This window comes from Cherax quadricarinatus, chromosome 17 (genome assembly GCF_038502225.1).
Source record: "Cherax quadricarinatus isolate ZL_2023a chromosome 17, ASM3850222v1, whole genome shotgun sequence".
NCBI classification, from domain to species: domain Eukaryota; kingdom Metazoa; phylum Arthropoda; class Malacostraca; order Decapoda; family Parastacidae; genus Cherax; species Cherax quadricarinatus.
The window spans coordinates 39,794,653-39,815,381 of record NC_091308.1 but is presented as its reverse complement, the minus strand read 5'-3'; the positions used below and the strand labels follow the sequence as shown (position 1 = coordinate 39,815,381).

Here is a 20,729-nt window from a genome sequence, read left to right as displayed (position 1 = left end):
CAATCTGGTGCGTGATGTAGTGGAGGCAGAATCTATACATAGACTTAAGAAGAGATACGATAAAGCTGTTGGAGAAGGGATAGAGTGGACCTAGTAACGATCAGCGAAGAGGTGAGGCCAGGAGCTGTGAATTGACCCCTGAAACCACAAGTAGGTGAGTACACACACACACATACACAGTGGCACAAGCAGCAGAGGCACCACTGTGTGCACAACTACCAACAATCTTCAACTCATCCATCGAAACTGCGCAACCATCCGAGGTGTGGAAGACAGCAAATGTAGTCCCAGTTTTTAAGAAAGGGGACAGGCACCTGGCATTAAAGTACAGACTAGTGTCACATGTATAGTATGCAGAATCATGGAGAAGATTATCAGGAGAAGAGTGGTGGCGCTCCTAGAAAGAATCAGGCTTATACACGACAACCAGCACGGTTTCAGGGAAAGGAAATCCTGTGTCACAAACCTACTGGAGTTTAATGACAAGATGGCGGAAGTAAGACAAGGGAGAGCTGGAGGGGGTAGACTGCATTTTCTTGGACTACAAGAAGGCTTTCGACACAGTTCCACACAAGAGATTAGTGCAAAAGCAGATATAATAAGGAAGGCACTGCAGTGGATCAGAGAATATCTAACAGGGAGGCAACAACGAGTCATGGAACTTAACGAGATGTCAGACTGGGTGCCTGTGACGAGTGGGCTTCCACAGGGGGCCAGTCCAAGGACCGATGCTGTTTCTGGTATATGTGAATGACATGACAGAATGAATAGACTCAGAAGTGTCCCTGTTTGCCAACAATGTGAAGCTAATGAGGAGAATTCAATAGGATGAAGATCAGGGAGGTGAGTATAATGCCGAGCACATCTAAATAACTGCTGCAGTATATGGGCGCCTGACAAACCTAAGAATAATGTTCCGACACCTTAGTAAGGAATCGTTCTAGACTCTGTACTCCATACAGGAGTATGCAGCACCATTTTGGAACCAGCACCCGGTTAGTTAAGTAATTAGAAAAGTGCAAAGGTGTGCAAGAAGACTAGTCCCATAGCTAAGGGGCATGTCCTACGAGGAGAGTAGAGGTTAAGGAAAATCGACCTAACGAAACTGGAGGACAGGAGGGATAGAGGAGACATCACAATTGGAAGCTGAAGACTCAGATGAGTCACAGGGATGTTAAGAAGTATTTCTTGTCATATAGCTGCCAGGAATTGGAATAGTCTGGAAAGTGATGTAATGGAGGCAAGATCTATACAGAGCTTTAAGAAGAAGTATGATAAAGCTCGTGGAGCATGGAGAGAGTGGACCTTGTGACGACCAGTGAAGACGCGGGGCCAGGAGCTATGAATCGACCCCTGCAATCACAGGCGAATATAATTAGGTGAGTACACGTACACACATACTGTGGTAGTAAATGGGAGAAACAAGATTTCAGAAGAGAATACCTATATGAAAATGTTGAAAATGAATCGAGAATTAAACGGAAAGTCACCGAATGAGTTGGCGGGAAGTGCCCTGAAGAGGAGGAAATTTCATACAAAGAGGAAAAAAAGAAATGGAAAGAAGTCATAGGCTGTGGTTCACTCAAGGCTGCTAATAGCTATGTAAAGCCAAATTCAAGAGAATTAAACGCTATAGATATTAAAGGAATATAAAAGAAGAAAGAGGAAAGCAGAACTAAAAACGAAAACACTTTTTTTTATGTTGCAAAATTGAATGTATTAGCCGTGTGCTGCTATCCATTGTGTATGATAGTCACACAGTGGGAACAAGAGCTGTTTCCCTGTCATTTTTGATGACACAGGATTGGGTACAAACGAAGTGTTAAATTCTGTCTTCCTTAAGTGGTAGAATACATTAGAGCAGTTATGATATCTTCATATATTCCATTAAAGGTTCATAAGCTACTGCAGCTTCAAAGATTTCGTTTCAGCAGAGCTGGAGTTACTATCACTTGGGAATTACCATCTCTCCCGTAGCTAATTCCATACCCAGGAGAAATGACATTTTTGTGAAGCTATCTCTAATTGCTTTATTATTATTATTATTATTATTATTATTATTATTATTATTATTATTATTATTATTATTATTATTATTATCATCAAAAGGAAGCGCTAAACCTTCCAGGGTCATAGAGCGTCTGGTTGCTTGAGCCATGAAAGACATGAAATGTATTCACAGTATTTAAAAAGCAAGGACGCAGTAATGTTGGGGTGTGGAAAGTCCCAAGTCAGTGGTGTACATTAACTGAAAATCTTGTGAGGTGAAAACACAACTGACAAACTTAAGATTAGTTTTTAGGAACTTCATGTAGTTTTCCAGTAGACATTTCCGGACGTAATTCCCCGGAAATCCGTTCCCAGACCAGGCCTTAGTTGACACCCTCATTAATCATTATGTTCATGCTGGCTGCACGCAGTACTCTGTGTGCATCATAGTCCGGCTGATCCAGAGCTGACTTGAGGAATTATCAAGTTTTCTCTTGAAGACAGTTAATAATGTGTTAGTAATTCCTCATATGTATGATAGGATGGTGTTTAAAGTTTTTAGTTCCTTAACAGTTATTAAATTATTTCTTAATATACTCAGTGCACTCATGCTTTTCGTTGGGGATATTTTGTTCCGTCTGGCGAGCCACTAGCTTTTGTTGGAAGAGTTGTAGGTGCGCAGATTTAGGACCAATTCCTCTAGAATTTTTCAACTGAAATTTATAATGTATCTTCCTTGCTTATGTTTCAAGGAGGACAGTTCGAGGGTGTATACCTGGAGGGTGTATACCTGGAGGGTGTTCCACTGCCCCCGCTGCCCGTTCCATGACCAGGCTTCCTGGAACTGCAAGGTTTCCAAATTATTTGAGTGCTTCTCTGAAATTATACGAGCAGTGAAGGTTTTCTGTACCTTCTCCACATTTACGATTTTATCTAACTTAAAGGGACTGTTTGTATACAACAATGGTCCATATGTCAGGCCCGTCTTGGTATATGCAGTTCCATTATGGAATCAACATCTGATCAAATATGTTCAGAAACTAGAGAAAATGCAAAAGTTTACAACGAAACTAGTTGAGCAGCTGAGGAGCGCTGCTATTGAAAAGAGAGTAAAAGAACTGTACCTGATGACATCTGAGAATAGAAGGGTTTGGGAAGATATGATTACGACGCACAAGATTTATTTCCGCTATTTAATAAATTAGATAGCGACCACGAGGCTAGATTCAGTGAGTTAAGAGACATCGACCAGGAGTTCAGAATCGACCCCTCATGCACAGTTAGGTGAGTATACAATCACGTTAACGCAGAGAGAGACGTAACGAATTAATGAATTAGGGTAATTAATGGGTTTAATAAACTTGTAGATGTAGAGGTGAGGGTTGATACTGTACATGACTTCATATGAAGGTATTATACAGAGTGGTTGCTTGTTACTCTAGGAATCTTTCTAGTAAAAGTTGAGAGGTGGGTCCGGGAGATTGAGTGTTACCCGGTAGCCATACAAAGTATCCACAAGCACGTAAAGATTGATATTTGCTACAAGACTGAAGGACATAAACTAAGAAGAAAAGCCAAAGGAGCTAAACTGTACGACACGGAAGAAGATACTAGGAGTTAGGGATGATGTGAGCATAATATGCAACACTGTAAGATGTAAGACACTCAAAGGAGTTAACAAAATCGTAAATTTGCCTTGTACTTTGTAATTATATCTTCATTAAATCTTATTTTTTTCCTGTGTCGTAAAAAACTAGGCGAGTACAAATAGGAAGCGCGTCTACCTCGCGCTCAGCAGACGGAGGGTCGAGCCTCCACCACCACGTCTTGCGCTGAATGACCCACATGGGTTTAGCGCTTCACAAGAATTAAATATAATATAAATCCTGTGTCGTAAAGAGGCATTGTGATATATGAAGGACCAGAACGTGGGGAAACGAAACTTAAACGAGCAATTAAAAAAAATGATACAAAAAATGGTTCCCTTTTATCGTAATGAGGAAGTTAACTCAGAGATGGTGGAAACAGAATCATATATGGCACGAAGAGTACATGTGACAGAATTCAATAGGTTAGAAAACAAATAACCCCCGATTGATCGTAGGTTATGAGATGAGGATCACGAGCTGAGGCTCAACTCCTTGAGCCTCAATAGAAAAAATACACACATATACATACAAACACGCACAACAGCACATCTCCTATCTCATACACCAATTTTCTCTTTGCACACCCCATTGTGTAACCCTGCGCCAACTTTCTTGCTTCTGCAGACGCTGCAAGAGGAGGTAGCAAAGGACGTGGAGACGTACGGAGTTGCACTGCGGGACGAGGCTTCACTGATGTTGAGCGTGGCAGAGGCTCTGGAGCGCCATGAAAGATGTTCTGCGGCTGAAGTCAGTAAGTGGAAGCTTCCCACCAGTGGACGACCGATCAGCCTCTTCGGTGTGTCGTCGACGGAAGACTCAGTGGAGCCGCATAGAGTGATGCGAGCCCAGGACGACAGTAAGAGCAGCGGCATGACCCCCGACGTTTCTCTCTCTCACTCCTTGATGTGCTCCTCTGGTAATGTATGAGCTACCTTAGTAGTTGTCTCTCTTAAGGCCCTTGGTGTGAAGAGGCACGCCTGCTAAGAGAGGAGCGCTCGATTTCCACCCACTACTGGATGCTTTTCAACCAAATCAGGGTGGAAATCTTCGTAACTTTTTTTGCAGAGTATATCCCAAAACTTTCTCCAAGGTACTGAGAGTAGTTTATTTTTATTTGTTAATTTTATTTAAAGTTCATGGTGAAGGATCGCTTTAGTTTCACCATACAGATGTTATTTAAAGCATTACCGACACCATTTGTGTAAATACTAAACAAAACAGATACGGAGTGAGAAAAACACAGAGAAAAAAACATAAATCCCATAACTATTATATGTTCTTTATATACTGACGCCAGAACATAAATTTAATGTGACGTAGAGACTAACACACGATAACTTGATATATTATCCCACACCTCAGCATAGTTACTATTCTCCTTTGTGCAACGTATCTCAACAAATATTAGATAAAATATATATTTAATAAATAATCTTTTAAATAGAACAATATTTACTCTTCAGTTACATTTAAAGGTTTTCGTTGACAGTTATCAAGTTCCAGAATTATAGTATCTCTGTCCAAGTTCTACCTTGAACAATGAAAGAGATCAATCAGTTCATTCAAACAACTTATGATGTATTGCTGCAACGTAACAATACATCCTCTGCAGACTGAATATCATATATAAATATTAATTTTCATGCTTCAAACTTTCTCCAATCTTTTTCAGCAAAACTGGCGTAAAACTACATCCATAATAAACTTATCTAATAGGTTTATTATCCAAGTAGTGTATAGTTCAATCATCTCTAAGGAATCAGTAATAGTACTTATTTGCTGCCCGTCCTTCAACATACACAGTGTTCATGGGGATCACCAACACTCTGAGGCACTACGATGTCCCACACTGCCATGCATAAGTTACTCGTTTGTTAACTTGACCAACCTGTACTTATTGGGGTCCCTGACTGCATGAACTTTTTTTCAAGTGAATTTTTGCTCTTGCTCTCACAATAGTTTCCCCGATACTAATTCATAAGTGAGTTCGCAGAGTTCGGCACAAAACGATCCTTCACTGTGTTTTTGTTTCTTTGATTTAGTATTGCACAGTAAATGTATGAATGTTATTTGCTTGCTAGTAGTACCAAATGCCAACCATCCTCGCTAGAAGTCTTACGTAAATAGTAATTTAATTTTCTATATGTAGAATTTTGCTTTACTTGTCATTTGTTTTTCCTTGCATAGAACGAATTAGTTTTCCAACATGCGTATGATTTCTCTTGTACTTATGCTCACCATACTCTCAATACTCTCATAGTACATGATTCCACAGTTTTCCTCTGTCACTGTCTGTCTGTCTGTCTCTCTCACACACACACACACACACACACACACACACACACATACATACATACACACACACACACACACACACACACACACACACACACACACACACACACACACACACACACACACACACACACACACACACAGGAGTAGGAGCTATGAATCGATCCCTGCAACCACAACTAGGTGAGTACACACGTTTAGAGAGGAGGGGGCAAAATAGATGATTTGGAGGGCACATAAAACTGTAGTGAAGGGAGAGAATAAAGGAGATTTAGTGTGCAAGGGGCTTGGACATCCAGCAAGCATGTGTGAACGTGTTAGATAGGAGTGAGTGGAGGCAAATGCTTTTTGTTACCTGACGAGCTGTTGGAGTTTCAACACAGTAAAATTTCGGGATTCAGGGAATTCTGTATTAGAAGATACCGGTAAGGCGGACTTGACTCCTGGAGGTGGGAAGTGCCTGCACTCTTTAGTAGGGGTAAGGATATTTGCTGTTTGGACGGACATCAGCACGCTTCTGCGACAGTGATAGAGTGAATGACGGTGAAAGTGTTTCTTTTCCGAGTCAGCCTACCTCGGTGGGAGACGGCCATAATGTTAAAAGTATATATATATATATATATATATATATATATATATATATATATATATATATATATATATATATATATATATATATATATATATATATATATATATATATCCATATATATATATATATATATATAATATATATATATAGATAGATGTGTATGTGTGTGTGTGTGTGTGTGTGTGTTGTGCCGAATAAGTAAAACTGGTCAATTAGCAGGAACTCATTTAGCATTAAGTCCTTTCTAAAATTTTCTCTTATACGTCTAAAGATATATTTTTTTTCAATTATGTTATGTAAAATTTAATAGTTTTGTGTGTATAGTAAATAGGTGAGAGGTAATAGGCGAGGCCGAGTGTAAATATAACATAGGAACATACTGAGAGGAGCACAGCACGACCATGCTAGACAAGTCCTTCTTAAACCCAGCCCTTCAGATTCATTTATCTGTTAAGCTTATATTTTCTCGCTATCCAAGTGTTAGCTTTGATTTCTATTTGGCAGATTGCTTTACTTATCCTTAACATTATTGCCTAACCAGTATTTACCTATACTCTTTTTAAATTTATATATATATATATATATATATATATATATATATATATATATATATATATATATATATATATGTTTCTTCGGTGTTATTTAACATTTTAATTGCGGTTTCCTTTCAATTAATGTTTGTGTATAACACCAATTCTGCACTTTAATTTTAATTATTCACATTATATCTTGTTGCATCTGCAACATTATGCGATTCACCCTACTATTCTTCCCTTCTCACGCATACTTCCTCTCACTTTCTTAGTTCTTCTTCGTAAAACTATTCTTTCTTAAATATTTTTTCATGGAATTTCTGTTTACCAAGTCATCTTCTGTACAATACGTATATCCCTTTAATTATATTCTATCACTGACTTACGTTGAACATCTTACATTCCATATATTTAGTCATCCTTTTCAAATATCATATCTTACTGTCTCGTTCATCTTTATATTGTGTGTGTGTGTGTGTTCACCTGCGAGACCAAGATATATGACTAATGTGTATGTGTTTTGTTCCTCCGCGCAGTTATCTTCCGGGTGTACTGCGCCGACCACACCTACTGCACTCTCAGGTTTTCCCTCCAGACCACCAGCGACGTCATCAAGAGGTCAGCCGCCGACAAGCTGGGTGTTCGTCAGGAGAATCTGTTGCTCGTCGAGTTAAAGTCAACAGGTTCGACCATGTTCACTGCCTTTTTTTTTTTTTTTTTTTTTTTTTTTTTTGAGCAGAGTTAAATTTACATGCTACGTGCGCTATCCAACCTCAGCAAATTTTTAACCTGTGGCTCGGTTGCCAACCCACTCAGCTCACAAACTGAGTGTCCATGTTACGATAGTCGGAACGGGTGGAAACGTTAGGTATGTTTCCTTGAACCTGCTGTCCCTGTTCACCACCTTAGCAGTAAGTAGGTACCTGGATGTTAGTCGATCGTTGTGGGTCGCATCCTGGGGAGCAAGATTAAATTACCCTAATAGAAATAAGACAGACAGTCCCCGATGGCGCACTGACTTTATTGGGTTATTCTGGGTAGCAAACCCTCCGGGTTAAAATTCTTACTTTCCAAGAGAATGTCACGTAAAATAATCAGCCACTTAAAGGTACCTTTTTACCACTGCCTGAACAGAGGTAAATCAAGGAGACTTGTCCGTATGGATATAAATGCTCTGGAAAACGTACAAAGGAGGATGACAAAGATGATCCCATGTATCAGAAATCTTCCCTATGAGGATAGACTGAGGTCCCTGAATCTGCACTCTCTCGAAAGGCGTAGAATTAGGGGTGATATGATCGAGGTGTATAAATGGAAAACAGGAATAAATAAAGGTGATGTAAATAGTGTACTGAAAATTTCCAGCCAAGACAGGACTCGCAGCAATGGTTTCAAGTTGGAAAAAATCAGATTCAGGAAGGATATAGGAAAGCACTGGTTTGGTAATAGAGTTGTGGATGAGTGGAACAAGCTCCCGAGTACAGTTATTGAGGCTAAAACGTTGTGTAGTTTTAAAAACAGGTTAGATAAATACATGAGTGGGTGTGGGTGGGTGTGAATTGGACCTGACTAGCTTGTGCTGCTGGGTCTGGTACAGTGCTCCATCCTTGAGTGGGGATGACCAGACTGGGTGGGTCATTGGGATAATCCGGGGGGTGGGTCATTGGTCTAATCCAGGGGGGACACATGGACCTGCTCCGCATGGATCAGTAGGCCTGTTGCAGTATTCCTTCGTTCTTATGTTCTTATGTATGTCTCGCTTGCCTGCAGATTGAATCCGGGTCATTTCAGTTGTGAGTCAGTCTATTTGCCTTTAAGATTTGGTGATGATCAAACAATTGAAAGGGCATAGAGTAACTTTATTGACAGTAGAGCTTACGAGTGAATTGTGAAACATAAGAGTTCAGTGACCGGGCGTATTTTGACCTTCTTTGGGAACATGAGGTAAAGAGGACGTCTATTCCATCTGGTTATCCATATCAAATGAAGAATTTTTTTGAGACACAGAATTGAAAGGTGGAGGATGGGCCTGTATCAGTGGTAGAAGTCGAGAATATTGGACGCCTGAAGGTTTAACAATCTTCTGAGTGTCTGCATGCAGTTCAGTGATGGTGACTTAGGTTAAGGTTCTGGTAGAATTTTGTTTGTACTAGTCTGCCAGCTTTTTCTTGTTGATTTTATTTCTTTGTGGGTATTTAACGGGGAGAGTTCAATGATCGTTCTTGCAGTTTAGGCATCGTGGTCGAGTTGATAAGGTGTAATCTTCATAGGTATATCCATCACTGCAACATTCAGGACAGTATATCTTCTCCTTTAGTGGATGGTCCTCGGTATAGCGAGTGTACGAGCAACAGTTCTATCATGGCTTGAAGTGATTGTGTCTTTCTGGCTCGACATTCCTTTGGTTGACGTGGTGGTATGGGACGCTGAGACCGTCACTGGGTGCTTGAGGGACCATTGAACCCAAAGTGATAAAGATTAACTAGTCACACAGAAGCGCAAAGAGAAGCGGGTCAGTATATATACGAGAGAGGGACGGGGCGAGAGAACGAGGAGGTAAAAGTATAATGGTATAAGTAGTGGTAGAGGTAGTTGTGGAAGTAGTGGTAGAGGTAGTGGTGAAAGTAGTGGTAGAGGTAGTGGTGGAAGTAGTGGTAGAGGTAGTGGTGGAAGTAGTGGTAGAGGTAGTGGTGGAAGTAGTGGTAGAGGTAGTGGTGGAAGTAGTGGTAGAGGTAGTGGTAGAAGTACGTAGTGGTAGAGTTCTGTGCTTAGTATCCCCCCCCCTCCCGTTTCCTCTGTGTTTTGGTCTCACTCTCGAGAGCCATTAGCTCTCCTGCAGTGCTCCTTTTTTGTTTTTTCACTTGTCCTTAGATTACCTATTTTCTCTTGTCCTTTGACTACTACTACTACTACTACTACTACTACTACTACTACTACTACTACTACTACTACTACTACTACTACTACTACTACTACTACTACTACACTACTACTACTTCACCCACTACCCCTACCACTACTTCTCCCGGTTCCTACGTCACGAGTTAATGGTCCATGTTGGACCGAAATATCGTCATAGGTTTCATTGTCCTATGTGCGGGATATTTGTGTATTGCTTCATCTTTACAAATATCTATACCACCTCAATAATCCCTCTTCCGCCCTCTGGATAATACTTTTCGAACCCCGCATCTGGGGGGCACTACATATTGCCTCCCAGGCACGACATGTGCACTGCTCTCAGCCTCCTCTCTGCAATATTTAAAACCCATCCTTCACACCCTTATAAGACTCTTGGTAAAACTGTTCTCAAATATTCCTTTTTGCCTCCATGGACAACGATCATTGTCTTCGCAGTTGCCTCAGTGCACCACTCACCTTTCTCACTCACGTCATTTCTATTCTTCACCTCACCTTTCATAACTCCATTACCAAATATTTGATCTCATTTACTTCCTCCATATCCCTTCCCTTCAATCTGATGTGTCTATATATATATATATATATATATATATATATATATATATATATATATATATATATATATATATATATATATATAATTGCTAGCCTGGGTGTGATAGAATATCGCATTTGATCCCTGGGCTATTCGTATTAAATATTGGTTTTGTGCTAACCTAACATCTAGAGGCTTGCCAGTCTGTTCTATGTAAAATAAGTGCAGCCATTACAACCAATCCTGTAAACACTTCCAACACAGTGTTGAGCGTAATTCTTGATCAAAATGCTTATAATTGCCCAAGAATTTTTAAAAACTTCATGCTTGTTGAATCCTTTTTAAGGCATTCAGAAGGACAGATAAGTTCTCATTGTCTGGGATAACCTGCTCATACTTAATCTGAGGTGTTATCCTAGGTTCAGTCCTACGATAAGTTTTTCTAGCTACCAGCAAAGCAGTAGTTTCATAGCAGTATCAAAGATTTTCCTAATTGCATCACTGAGGAAACTCTGTGACCGCACATCTTGAGAAAAATGATAAGGATCTGGACACATTTTTTTGCCGAGAATGAACGCTCTTCTCCCGTCTATTATATTTACTATGGAGAAAGAAATGGATTTTAAACTTTCATTCTTAGTTGTTCTGATCCATTGGGTTAATAGAAAGTTCAAGTTTACACTATATATAAAGGCCACTAATGTTTGCTCATATATCCACTACTATTCTAACCATGAATCAAGAGTAAATACGAGCGTCCTTCCCACTATGCTTCAGAGAGCCTACCGAGTGTGCAGTCCTGAGTTTCTTGATGAGGAAATTAGGAAAATATTTCATGTCGCTACGAAACTGCGGTACCATAAGGAATCTGTAGAAACGGCTTTGCTATCAGCTAGGAAAACTTATCATAGGACTGAACTTGGGATAACACATTAGATCAAATTGTTCTGGTTATTCCATACAATGAGAATTTATCTGTCCTGCCAAATCCCCTTGAAAGATTCAACATACAATTAGTTTTTTAAGAATTCATGGACGGTTTAAAGCATTTTGATCAAGAATTCCCTTTAAAGAACATAAAAAGCACAACATTCTTACTGGAACAATGCACAAATAATCCGCACAGTGATGAAATAAGACATTTATCTGGATAAATAATGTTTATTTCAAAAGTACACTGCAATAATATGACGGATAATTGATTTAATAAGAGTTATGACTACTCTTTGCTTTTATAAGCATTCCTATGCGCTTTGGCATAGAGTCGACCAATGTTAAACCTGTTTTTGCAAGGTCTTCGCCGTGGTACCAGGTACCTAATAGCAACAGCAAATAGCTTCTCCACAATTGAACAGTCCTTTTTTGCGATCCTGCGTCTGGTTATTGCCCAGAGACTCTGAATTGGGTTGAGATAAGGAGGCTTTCCAGGCTAATTCAGTACGCTTAGCCCACTCTTTTCGAAGAATGTCGGCATTTTACTGGAGGTGTGTGACATGGAACAAGATAATGCTGGAAAATGACTTCTCCATCAAGAAGCAAATGAGTTGCCTGGATTGCCTTGTATTTGTTACTGCTCATCGTTCCCTTAAGAATAACATGCAGTCCAGGCCTTTAGCAGCAAAGCTGCCCCACAACATCTTTTCAAGAGGGTGTTTTGGCGCTTGTTGAATGTATCCATTCCGAAGACGTTCGCCCTTGCTCAGTCTCACTACCACTGATCTATACCCATGTACTTCAAAATGCTCCTTGTCCGAAAAAATAACATTTCTCCATTTATCTGTTGTCCGTCCTTTGTGAGAGTGCCCACCACAGCCGTTTTTTCTTCAAAGCTGCAGTCAATAATTGTTTCTTTACCGGCTTTCTGGCTGTTCTGCCAACTTCAAGGAGCAATCGTAAAACAGCTGAAGAATCAACTTTTACGTCATCTGAAGTCAAATCTCTCTGCAGATCTTTGTTGGTTTTCTTGGGATCCTTCACACTATTTCTTATGATAACCTTGTCATCGTGAGGTGTTGTCTTTCTTTTTCTTCCACATCTTCCCCGACGCAGCGATCCACAATCACCAGTGTAGTCAGCTCTCTTCAAAATCCGACCAAAAGTTGACTTTGCTAGGCTCAAATTTTCGACGATCTGTCTGATTCTCAAATCAGCCTGTTTTCTAAGGGCTACAATACATGCAAGCTTCCTAGGTGTAACATCCAACATGAATTTCAGCGGTAACCATGAATTAAGGTGAAAATTTAGCGAAACCACATTCACTCAAGGAGAATGCTTACAGGAGTAGCCTAATAGAACAACAGCCTATATAGCACTGACGGAAGTTGCAGGGTAACACCACACCTGGATGGCTGCCGGAAGTTGGTAGCAAAGTCTTCTAAAAAGAAAAAAAAATCAAACTACATTAATTAAGCCAGAAACTAAGACATATTATTAGATAATCCCAAAATTTACTCCTTTCTCAATTTGCACACTAGTGTAGAAAAGAGAAGCTTATGACGACATTTCTGACCGACTTGAACCATTAAAATGTCACACTAACACACGAAGGTTAGGGAGAAAGTATATATATATAGGAGACATGGGGGGAGGGACGAGACAAAGAGAGGAAGAAAGAAAGTGGAGAAGTAATGGTAGAGGCAATGCCGGTAGTGGTAGTAGTAGTGGTAGTAGAAGTAACAGTAGTGGCACTACTCCCTCTACTTACATGGTACAAGCTGGCAAGCCTCTATTCACTCAGAGGACTACTGTGGTATTTACAATAGATTTTTTTTTGTTTCTCTGTGGGTCATTAGCACTAACATGGTAAGAGGTCTCTTGGCTCAAGTTGCAGCACCGTTCAGCCCACATCAGCATGGCCAGGGTTCGACTCCAGAACAAGTGGTAACAGTGGACATATTGTCTTACACCTGTTGCCCCTCCTAACATAGCAGTAAATAGGTACCTGCGTGTTAGCAGGTTCCTATTTACCTGCTAACACGCATACTGTTTATAACGGCTCATGGTAATAAACCTCTACGTTTATATTTTTATTTTTTTATTAACACATTGGCCGATTCCCACCAAGGCAGGGTGGCTCGAAAAAGAAGATCTTTCACCATCATTCACTCCATCACTGTCTTGCCAGAAGGGTGCTTTACACTACAGTTTTTAAAGTGCAACATTAACACCCTTCCTTCAGAGTGCAGGCACTGTACTTCCCATCTCCAGGACTCAAGTCCGGCCTGCCGATTTCCCTGAATCCCTTCATAAATGTTACTTTGCTCACACTCCAACAGCACGTCAAGTATTAAAAACCATTTGTCTCCATTCACTCCTATCAAACACGCTCACGCATGCCCGCCGGAAGCCAAAGCCCCTCGCACACAAAACCTCCCTTACCCCCTTCCTCCAACATTTCCTAGGCCGAGCCCTACCCTGCCTTCCTTCCACTACAGACTGATACACTCTTGAAGTCATGCTGTTTCACTCCATTCTCTCTACATGTCCGAACCACCTCAACAACCCTTTCTCATCTCTCTGGACAACAGTTTTGGCAATCATGCACCTCCTCCTAGCTTCCAAACTACGAATTATCTGCATTATATTCACACCACACATTGCCCTCAGACATGACATCTCCACTGCCTCCAGCCTTCTCCTCGCTGCAACATTCTTCACCCATGCTTCACACCCATATAAGAGCGTTGGTAGAACTATACTCTCATACATTCCCCTCTTTGCTTCCAAGGACAAAGTTCTTTGTCTCCAAAGACTCCTAAGTGCACCACTCACCCTTTTCCCCTAATCAGTTCTATGATTAACCTCATCTTTCATAGACCCATCCGCTGACACGTCCACTCCCAAATATCTGAATACATTCACCTCCTCCATACTATCTCCCTCCAATCTGATATCCAATCTTTCATCACCTAATCTTTTTGTTATCCTCATAACCTTACCCTTTCCTATATTCACTTTTAATTTTCTTCTTTTACATACTCTACCAAATTCATCCACCAATCTCTGCAACTTCTCTTCAGAATCTCCCAAGAGCACAGTGTCACCAGTAAAGAGCAGCTGTGACAACTCCCACTTTATGTGTGATTCTTTATCTTTTAACTCCACGCCTCTTGTCAAGACCCTCGCATTTACTTCTCTTACAACCCCATCTATAAATATATTGAACAACCAACGTGACATCACACATCCTTATCTAAGGCCTACTTTTACTGGGAAATAATCTCCCTCTTTCCTTCATACTCTAACTTGAGCCCCACTATCCTCGTAAAAACTCTTCACTGCTTTCAGTAACCTACCTCCTACACCATACACCTGCAACATCTGCCACATTGCCCCCCTATCCACCCTGTCATACGCCTTTTCCAAATCCATAAATGCCACTGTAACCTCTTTAGCCTTATCTAAATACTGTTCACTTACATGTTTCACTGTAAACACCTGGTTCACACACCCCCTACCTTTCCTAAAGCCTCCTTGTTCATCTGCTATCCTATTCTGTTACAAAAAACGCGATTCTAAAAGCTTAGAGATCTCCAGTGAATACTAGAAAGGACTGCCCTTCTAGCATCCAGCCTGTTACTGGGTTTGTAACAAGTAGTCAGTATCCTTGTCCAGTTATCCATTAGAATTCAGTATGATTCAATAGTGCTTCAGGATTACAACTGGTAGGCTACTAACTAGAGAAAATAAAATTTAATAAATTTATTAAGTATCGTCTAGAGGTATATCATCAAATTAAATTAAATTAATCACAGTAATCAAAATAATATTAATCACTTCTCTCGTGTACAGTAGTATTGTGCTGAAAGCACATATCACATTTATAATTCTTAAGTACCGTCTGGTACATTAACATTTAATAAGATATTACAAATATGTACAGGTAAGTTTGTGTGTATGTGTGTAAGTGCTCTAAGTAGTTCGCTATGTCTCACGACTCGACTAGACTTAAACAAGTGACTGACAAAGTCCTCAAATAAACTAACTTCTTAACCAACTGGCAATCAGAACAGTCTGTTTGAACAATAAAAAGAATGCTAAGCCCAATAGCAATATAACAAGCAACTGCGACACAATCAGGATCAAGGAGATAATATAACGACACTAAGTAGGGACCATCAGCAGATCCTTCACAAAAGTCATAAAACTCCCATAATACCGAATCCAAGTTCAGCATAAGAAAATCACCGACTGTGACAGTACACAGATACCAGCACAAGTTAGGTCAGAAGCTACAGCTCATGACCTGAGTTGCTCAGAGTGTCTTTGCGACACACAACCTCAGTGCAACGTCGAAAATCACTAAGTCTATACAATGTTCTGTGAACAGTCTCCAGAACTAACAATAATGAGGCAAGAGACAATCTTCCAACAAGAGCCTATAAGGGAGATTTAGGCACTTTGTCTGGAATACGTCCAACCACCCAGCGAGTCTAGACCAGACTGAATACTTCAGGTGAGGTGAGGACACGCCCCCCTCAATCACGTGATAGCTCCGTGGACAGCTGTTGCCCAACAACAGAAGCTGGCACGGAAACGAGCAAAGAGCGATAATTACAGTAGTTAGACAATCAAGACTTGAACTGAGCACATAATATGTTACATCCTACCTAACAACATAACTAACTCAAATAATAATATTGAGCAATATATTTACGATTTAGCTATTATCGCAAATATAAGCAGTATAAAATTATATGAAAAGGTAATAATTATATATATACATATTAATCATTACAACCCATTCAGGGGTTGCAACGGTGGCCTGGTGGCTAAAGCTCCCGCTTCACACACGGAGGGCCCAGGTTCGATTCCCGGCGGGTGGAAACATTTCGACACGTTACCTTACACCTGTTGTCCTGTTCACCTAGCAGCAAATAGGTACCTGGGTGTTAGTCGACTGGTGTGGGTCGCATCCTGGGGGACAAGATTAAGGACCCCAATGGAAATAAGTTAGACAGTCCTCGATGACGCACTGACTTTCTTGGGTTATCCTGGGTGGCTAACCCTCCGGGGTTAAAAATCCGAACGAAATCTTATCTTATCTTATCTTAATTTTTTCAATAATAACTCTACGTTTATGTCTTTGTGTATTTTCTCGGATATTTCGTCGAATACCTTATACTGTTTTTTTCATTATCTTCTATACTCTTTACAGATTGTTTATAATGTAATTTTTTTAACTGAAAAAGAGTAATACACATTCTTAAATTTCCTTCGTCATATTTTTATTTGCTTGCTCTTAGTTGCCTTTCTTAACTACGGTCGTTGTTTTGCCGAGATAGTTAAACATTAAAATATTTTATTGATAATTATCTTTTTATTACACTCATTAGTTCTCCGAAGAAGAATTCGGTGGTTTATTGCTGTTAGCGCCTTTGGTTTATATCCTGGAGACTTGGGTCCAGACTTGGGAGAATCAAGACATATGGACAAGTGTCCTTACAAGTACTGCTCCTGTTCACCTTCATAGTAGTAAATGGGTACACAACGACGTTTCGGTACAACTCTGACCGAAACGTCGTCGTAAGCTCCTCTCTCTTTGTGCGGGTTATTTATGTATTGTTCCAGTCACAGTATTACGCCATTTTTTGTTCTTCAGTAAATGGGTACCTGGGTATTAGCCGGCCTCTGTGACTGGTATCTATGAAAGAAGTAGACTTGTGGTATGAATCACTTGATGTGGCTTTGAAATGAGCTCTGGTCAGAATACAGTTTTTATCCTGTTAGGTAAAAGGACACAAGTACAACAACTGCGACATTTTATTGTGGCAACGTTTCGCCCTGAAGGAGCTTTATCAAGTAGCATTAATTGCACTTGTGTCCTTTTACCTAACATATTGTCGGTAATTCTACCAACATTATTAAAGATTTTATCCTGTAAATTCATATATGTATGAATTTACAGTCAAAATATATCAGCTTTATCCTTTGATACTCTGTTTTATATAGAACTTTCACTACTATAACATCTTATGATGTGATCGCTATTGTTTTCCTTGACGGAGCAGTAAGCCAGTGAGAGATATTTGTCAAACAAAAGTTTTCCTGAGAGGCTCATCACATGACTGAGATCTGTGTTAAGAGGAATTTTAGTGAAAGACTCACTACCCCTTGAGCTTTGCCATGCGCACCAAATTGAAGTCAACCATAGCAGCTGTAGAAAGAACAAGATGGAAAACTTTAAAAATGTATACTGAAGGATTAGCTTTTATTTTAAATGAGGTTTTGGTCCGGATTGATCAGTCATGTCTTGTGTCTTGATGATTCTCAGATTTTAGCAAATGTCGTTTAAAGAAAAGGCTTGCTTTGCATACTTGTACTTATACCAAATTGTCGGATAGTTACCTCAGTCACCAGAGAAGGTTATGTTAACACGCCTCAAAATTACCCCTGACACCTAACTCACTTGCTAATTTTATCAATTAACAATATCTACCTCACTGTTTAATATTTAAACGCATTCTGACCGATGATTACATCGCACTAGAACACTGCAATAATGGCTACACTGAATAAAAACTAGTGGTTATTATATTAAATTTACTTAAAAAAAACTATAACCGATCTACTGTCTACTACATTAACACCTTCCTTAATTTTTTATTATAGATTTTATTATTTAAAAATTAATTATTGCGTACTAAAGATAAGTCGAGCAGTGTTTATGTGTACATGGAAGTTTAAGTTTCTTTACCAGGTCGTGACGACTAATTATTCCCTCTCGCCATCCGAGAGTTACACCATTTCAACCGCTGTTATTTTTTTCTAAATATTCATTAAAATTTTTTATAAGTCACAAAAAAAATTGTTTTGGCTAAGCTCATGAAGCTTAGGTTATATATATTAAGCAAGGATGGAGCTGTTGCAGTTTGCTATGTCGTTTGGTATGTGGTATACGAAAGCATCTGGTATGACAGCTAGTGAATGTGATAGTGAAGGATGTGATAGTGTAGATGTTTCGCTTCACAATACATTGGTGAAGGACGCCTGATGTGGCATAAAATAAAACAATGTTGAATTCCTGGAGGCAGGAAGTACAGTGCCTGTATTCACACGGTCATTTGAACTGTAATGCCAGACAGTTATTGCACGAATAACAATTAATGTCTTTACTTTTTTTGTGTGGGGTCGGGATGCATCCAATTTGGTAAGAGACAGCTATCGTGGTAAAAAATTAATTTGTCTTTGTTTTACTCACTGAATAGTGAAAGAAAAGTTAAATGATGACTTACCTGCCATTAGTCGCTGACCATAACATTCAACCCTTTCATGTTTTATTATTTCCAATTTACAGGCACTGAAAAGAATTGCAATTTTGTGCTTCCCCTGAAAGCAATAATAATAATAATAATAATAATAATAATAATAATAATAATAATAATAGGAAGAAGAATTATAGGGTAATTAGCCCGTTGAGTATGCCTTGTAAAATGTATGGTAGAGTTATTACTGAAGAAATTAAGAGCAAAGCGGACAGCGGGATTGCAGATGAACAAGGGTTTAGGAAGGGTAGAGGATGTGTAGACTAAGTGTTTATAGTGAAGCATATAAGTGAACAATATTTAGATAAGGGTAAAGAGGTTTTCGTTTATTTATGGATCTGGGAAAGACATATGTTGCAAGTATATGGAACAGGTAGTAGGTTACTAAAAGCAGTTAAAAGTTTTTATGAGGAGGCTCAGGTTAGAGTATGTAGGAGGGAGATTATTTCCCGTTAAAAGTAGGCCTTAGACAGGGATGTGTGATGTTACTATGGTTGTTCAACATATTTATAGATGGGGTTATGAGAGAAGTGAATGCGTGGGTGTTGGACAGAGGCGTGGGATTAAAAGATAAAGAATCTTTCACAAAGTGGGAGTTATCACAGTTGCTTTTTGCTGATGACACTGTGCGTTTGGGGGATTCTGAAAAAAAGTTGCAGAAGTTAGTGGACGAATTTGGTAGGGTATTTAAAGAAGAAAATTAAAAGCGAACATATGAAAGAGCAAAGTAATGAGGATAACGAGCAATTTAGGATATAAAAGATTGGATATCTGATTAAAAGGAGGGAGTATGGAGGAAGTTAATGTGTTCAGATATTTGGGAGTGGATGAGTCTAAGAAAGACAAGGTGAACCATAGAACTGACGAGGGGAAAATGTGAATGGTGCACTGTGGAGTCTATGGAGACAAAAATGTTATTCATGGAGGCAAAGAGGGGAATATATGAGAGAATATTGGTACCAACGTTCTGATATGGGTGTGAAGCATGGGTGGTGAATGTTACAACACGGGGAAGGCTGGAGATAGTGGAGATGCCGTGTCTGAGGCAATGTGTGGTGTGAATATTATGCAAAGAGTCCATAGCTTGGAGATTAAAAGGAGGTGCAGAGTTACTAGAAGTATTATCCAGAAAAGGGGTTGTTAAAGTGGTTTGGACCTGTACTTAACTCTATGAAGAAGTGTCTTGTGTGCTCCCATGGACTGAACCAAGATGCCCTCCATCGAGCAACTTTACCAGCAACTTAAGGAAGAATTGAGGGCAGCAAAGATGGAGATACGGCGATTGACCGAGGAAAACAAGAGGATTCGTAGTAGTCCTCCTGTTTCGAGTCCTCAGGTCAAGAAGGGATCGTGGTCAGTGGCTGGACAGCAGGGGACGACGAAGTTGACGATCAAGAAGACGAATGGAAAGCCAGAAACGATGAAGAAGAAAGAGACTGCCGTGGAAACTCCTGTGGAAACCTCCAACGCATTCTCGGTGCTACCCGACGAATGTGAGTCGACTACTGGGATCGTCACGACGAACGACAACAAGAAAGGTAAAAATATTGTTGTTGTTGGGGATAGCCAGGTTAGATACATGGATACGGCATTCTGCTTGAAGGACAGGAGTAGGAGACAAAGGGTATGCTTTCCTGGGGCTGGGATGGAGGACATTGTTAGCCGGCTTGACAACATCATGAACGGTAATGGGATCAATCCTATTATTTGCCTCAGTGCTGGAGGCAATGATGTAGGCAAGCGTAGAAGTGAGGATTTAGTTAGAAAGTTCAGGACAGCTATAGACATAATTAGGAAGAAGGGGGGGGGGGGCGCCCTGTTATATGTGGGATTTTGCCAAGAAGAGGTGTTGGTAATGAATGGTTGTCCAGAGCAATTGGTATTAATTGTTGGCCGGATAAACACTGTAAGGATAATGCAGTGCCATTCATTGACAACTGGGACAAC

The 20,729-nt window shown here is 39.9% G+C and overlaps 1 protein-coding gene across 1 annotated transcript in view; it reads left to right on the top strand.

Moving 5' to 3' along the window:
- Epac (Exchange protein directly activated by cAMP) overlaps positions 1 to 20,729 on the top strand; it is a gene marked incomplete at its 5' end in the record, with an annotated part of 1,038,330 nt that overhangs the window by 929,789 nt on the left and 87,812 nt on the right. Inside the window, 2 exons of the mRNA XM_070086005.1 lie at positions 4,107 to 4,554; positions 7,598 to 7,744. Coding sequence (XP_069942106.1) covers positions 4,107 to 4,554; positions 7,598 to 7,744 — 595 coding nt within the window. The remainder of the gene's footprint in view (positions 1 to 4,106; positions 4,555 to 7,597; positions 7,745 to 20,729) is intronic.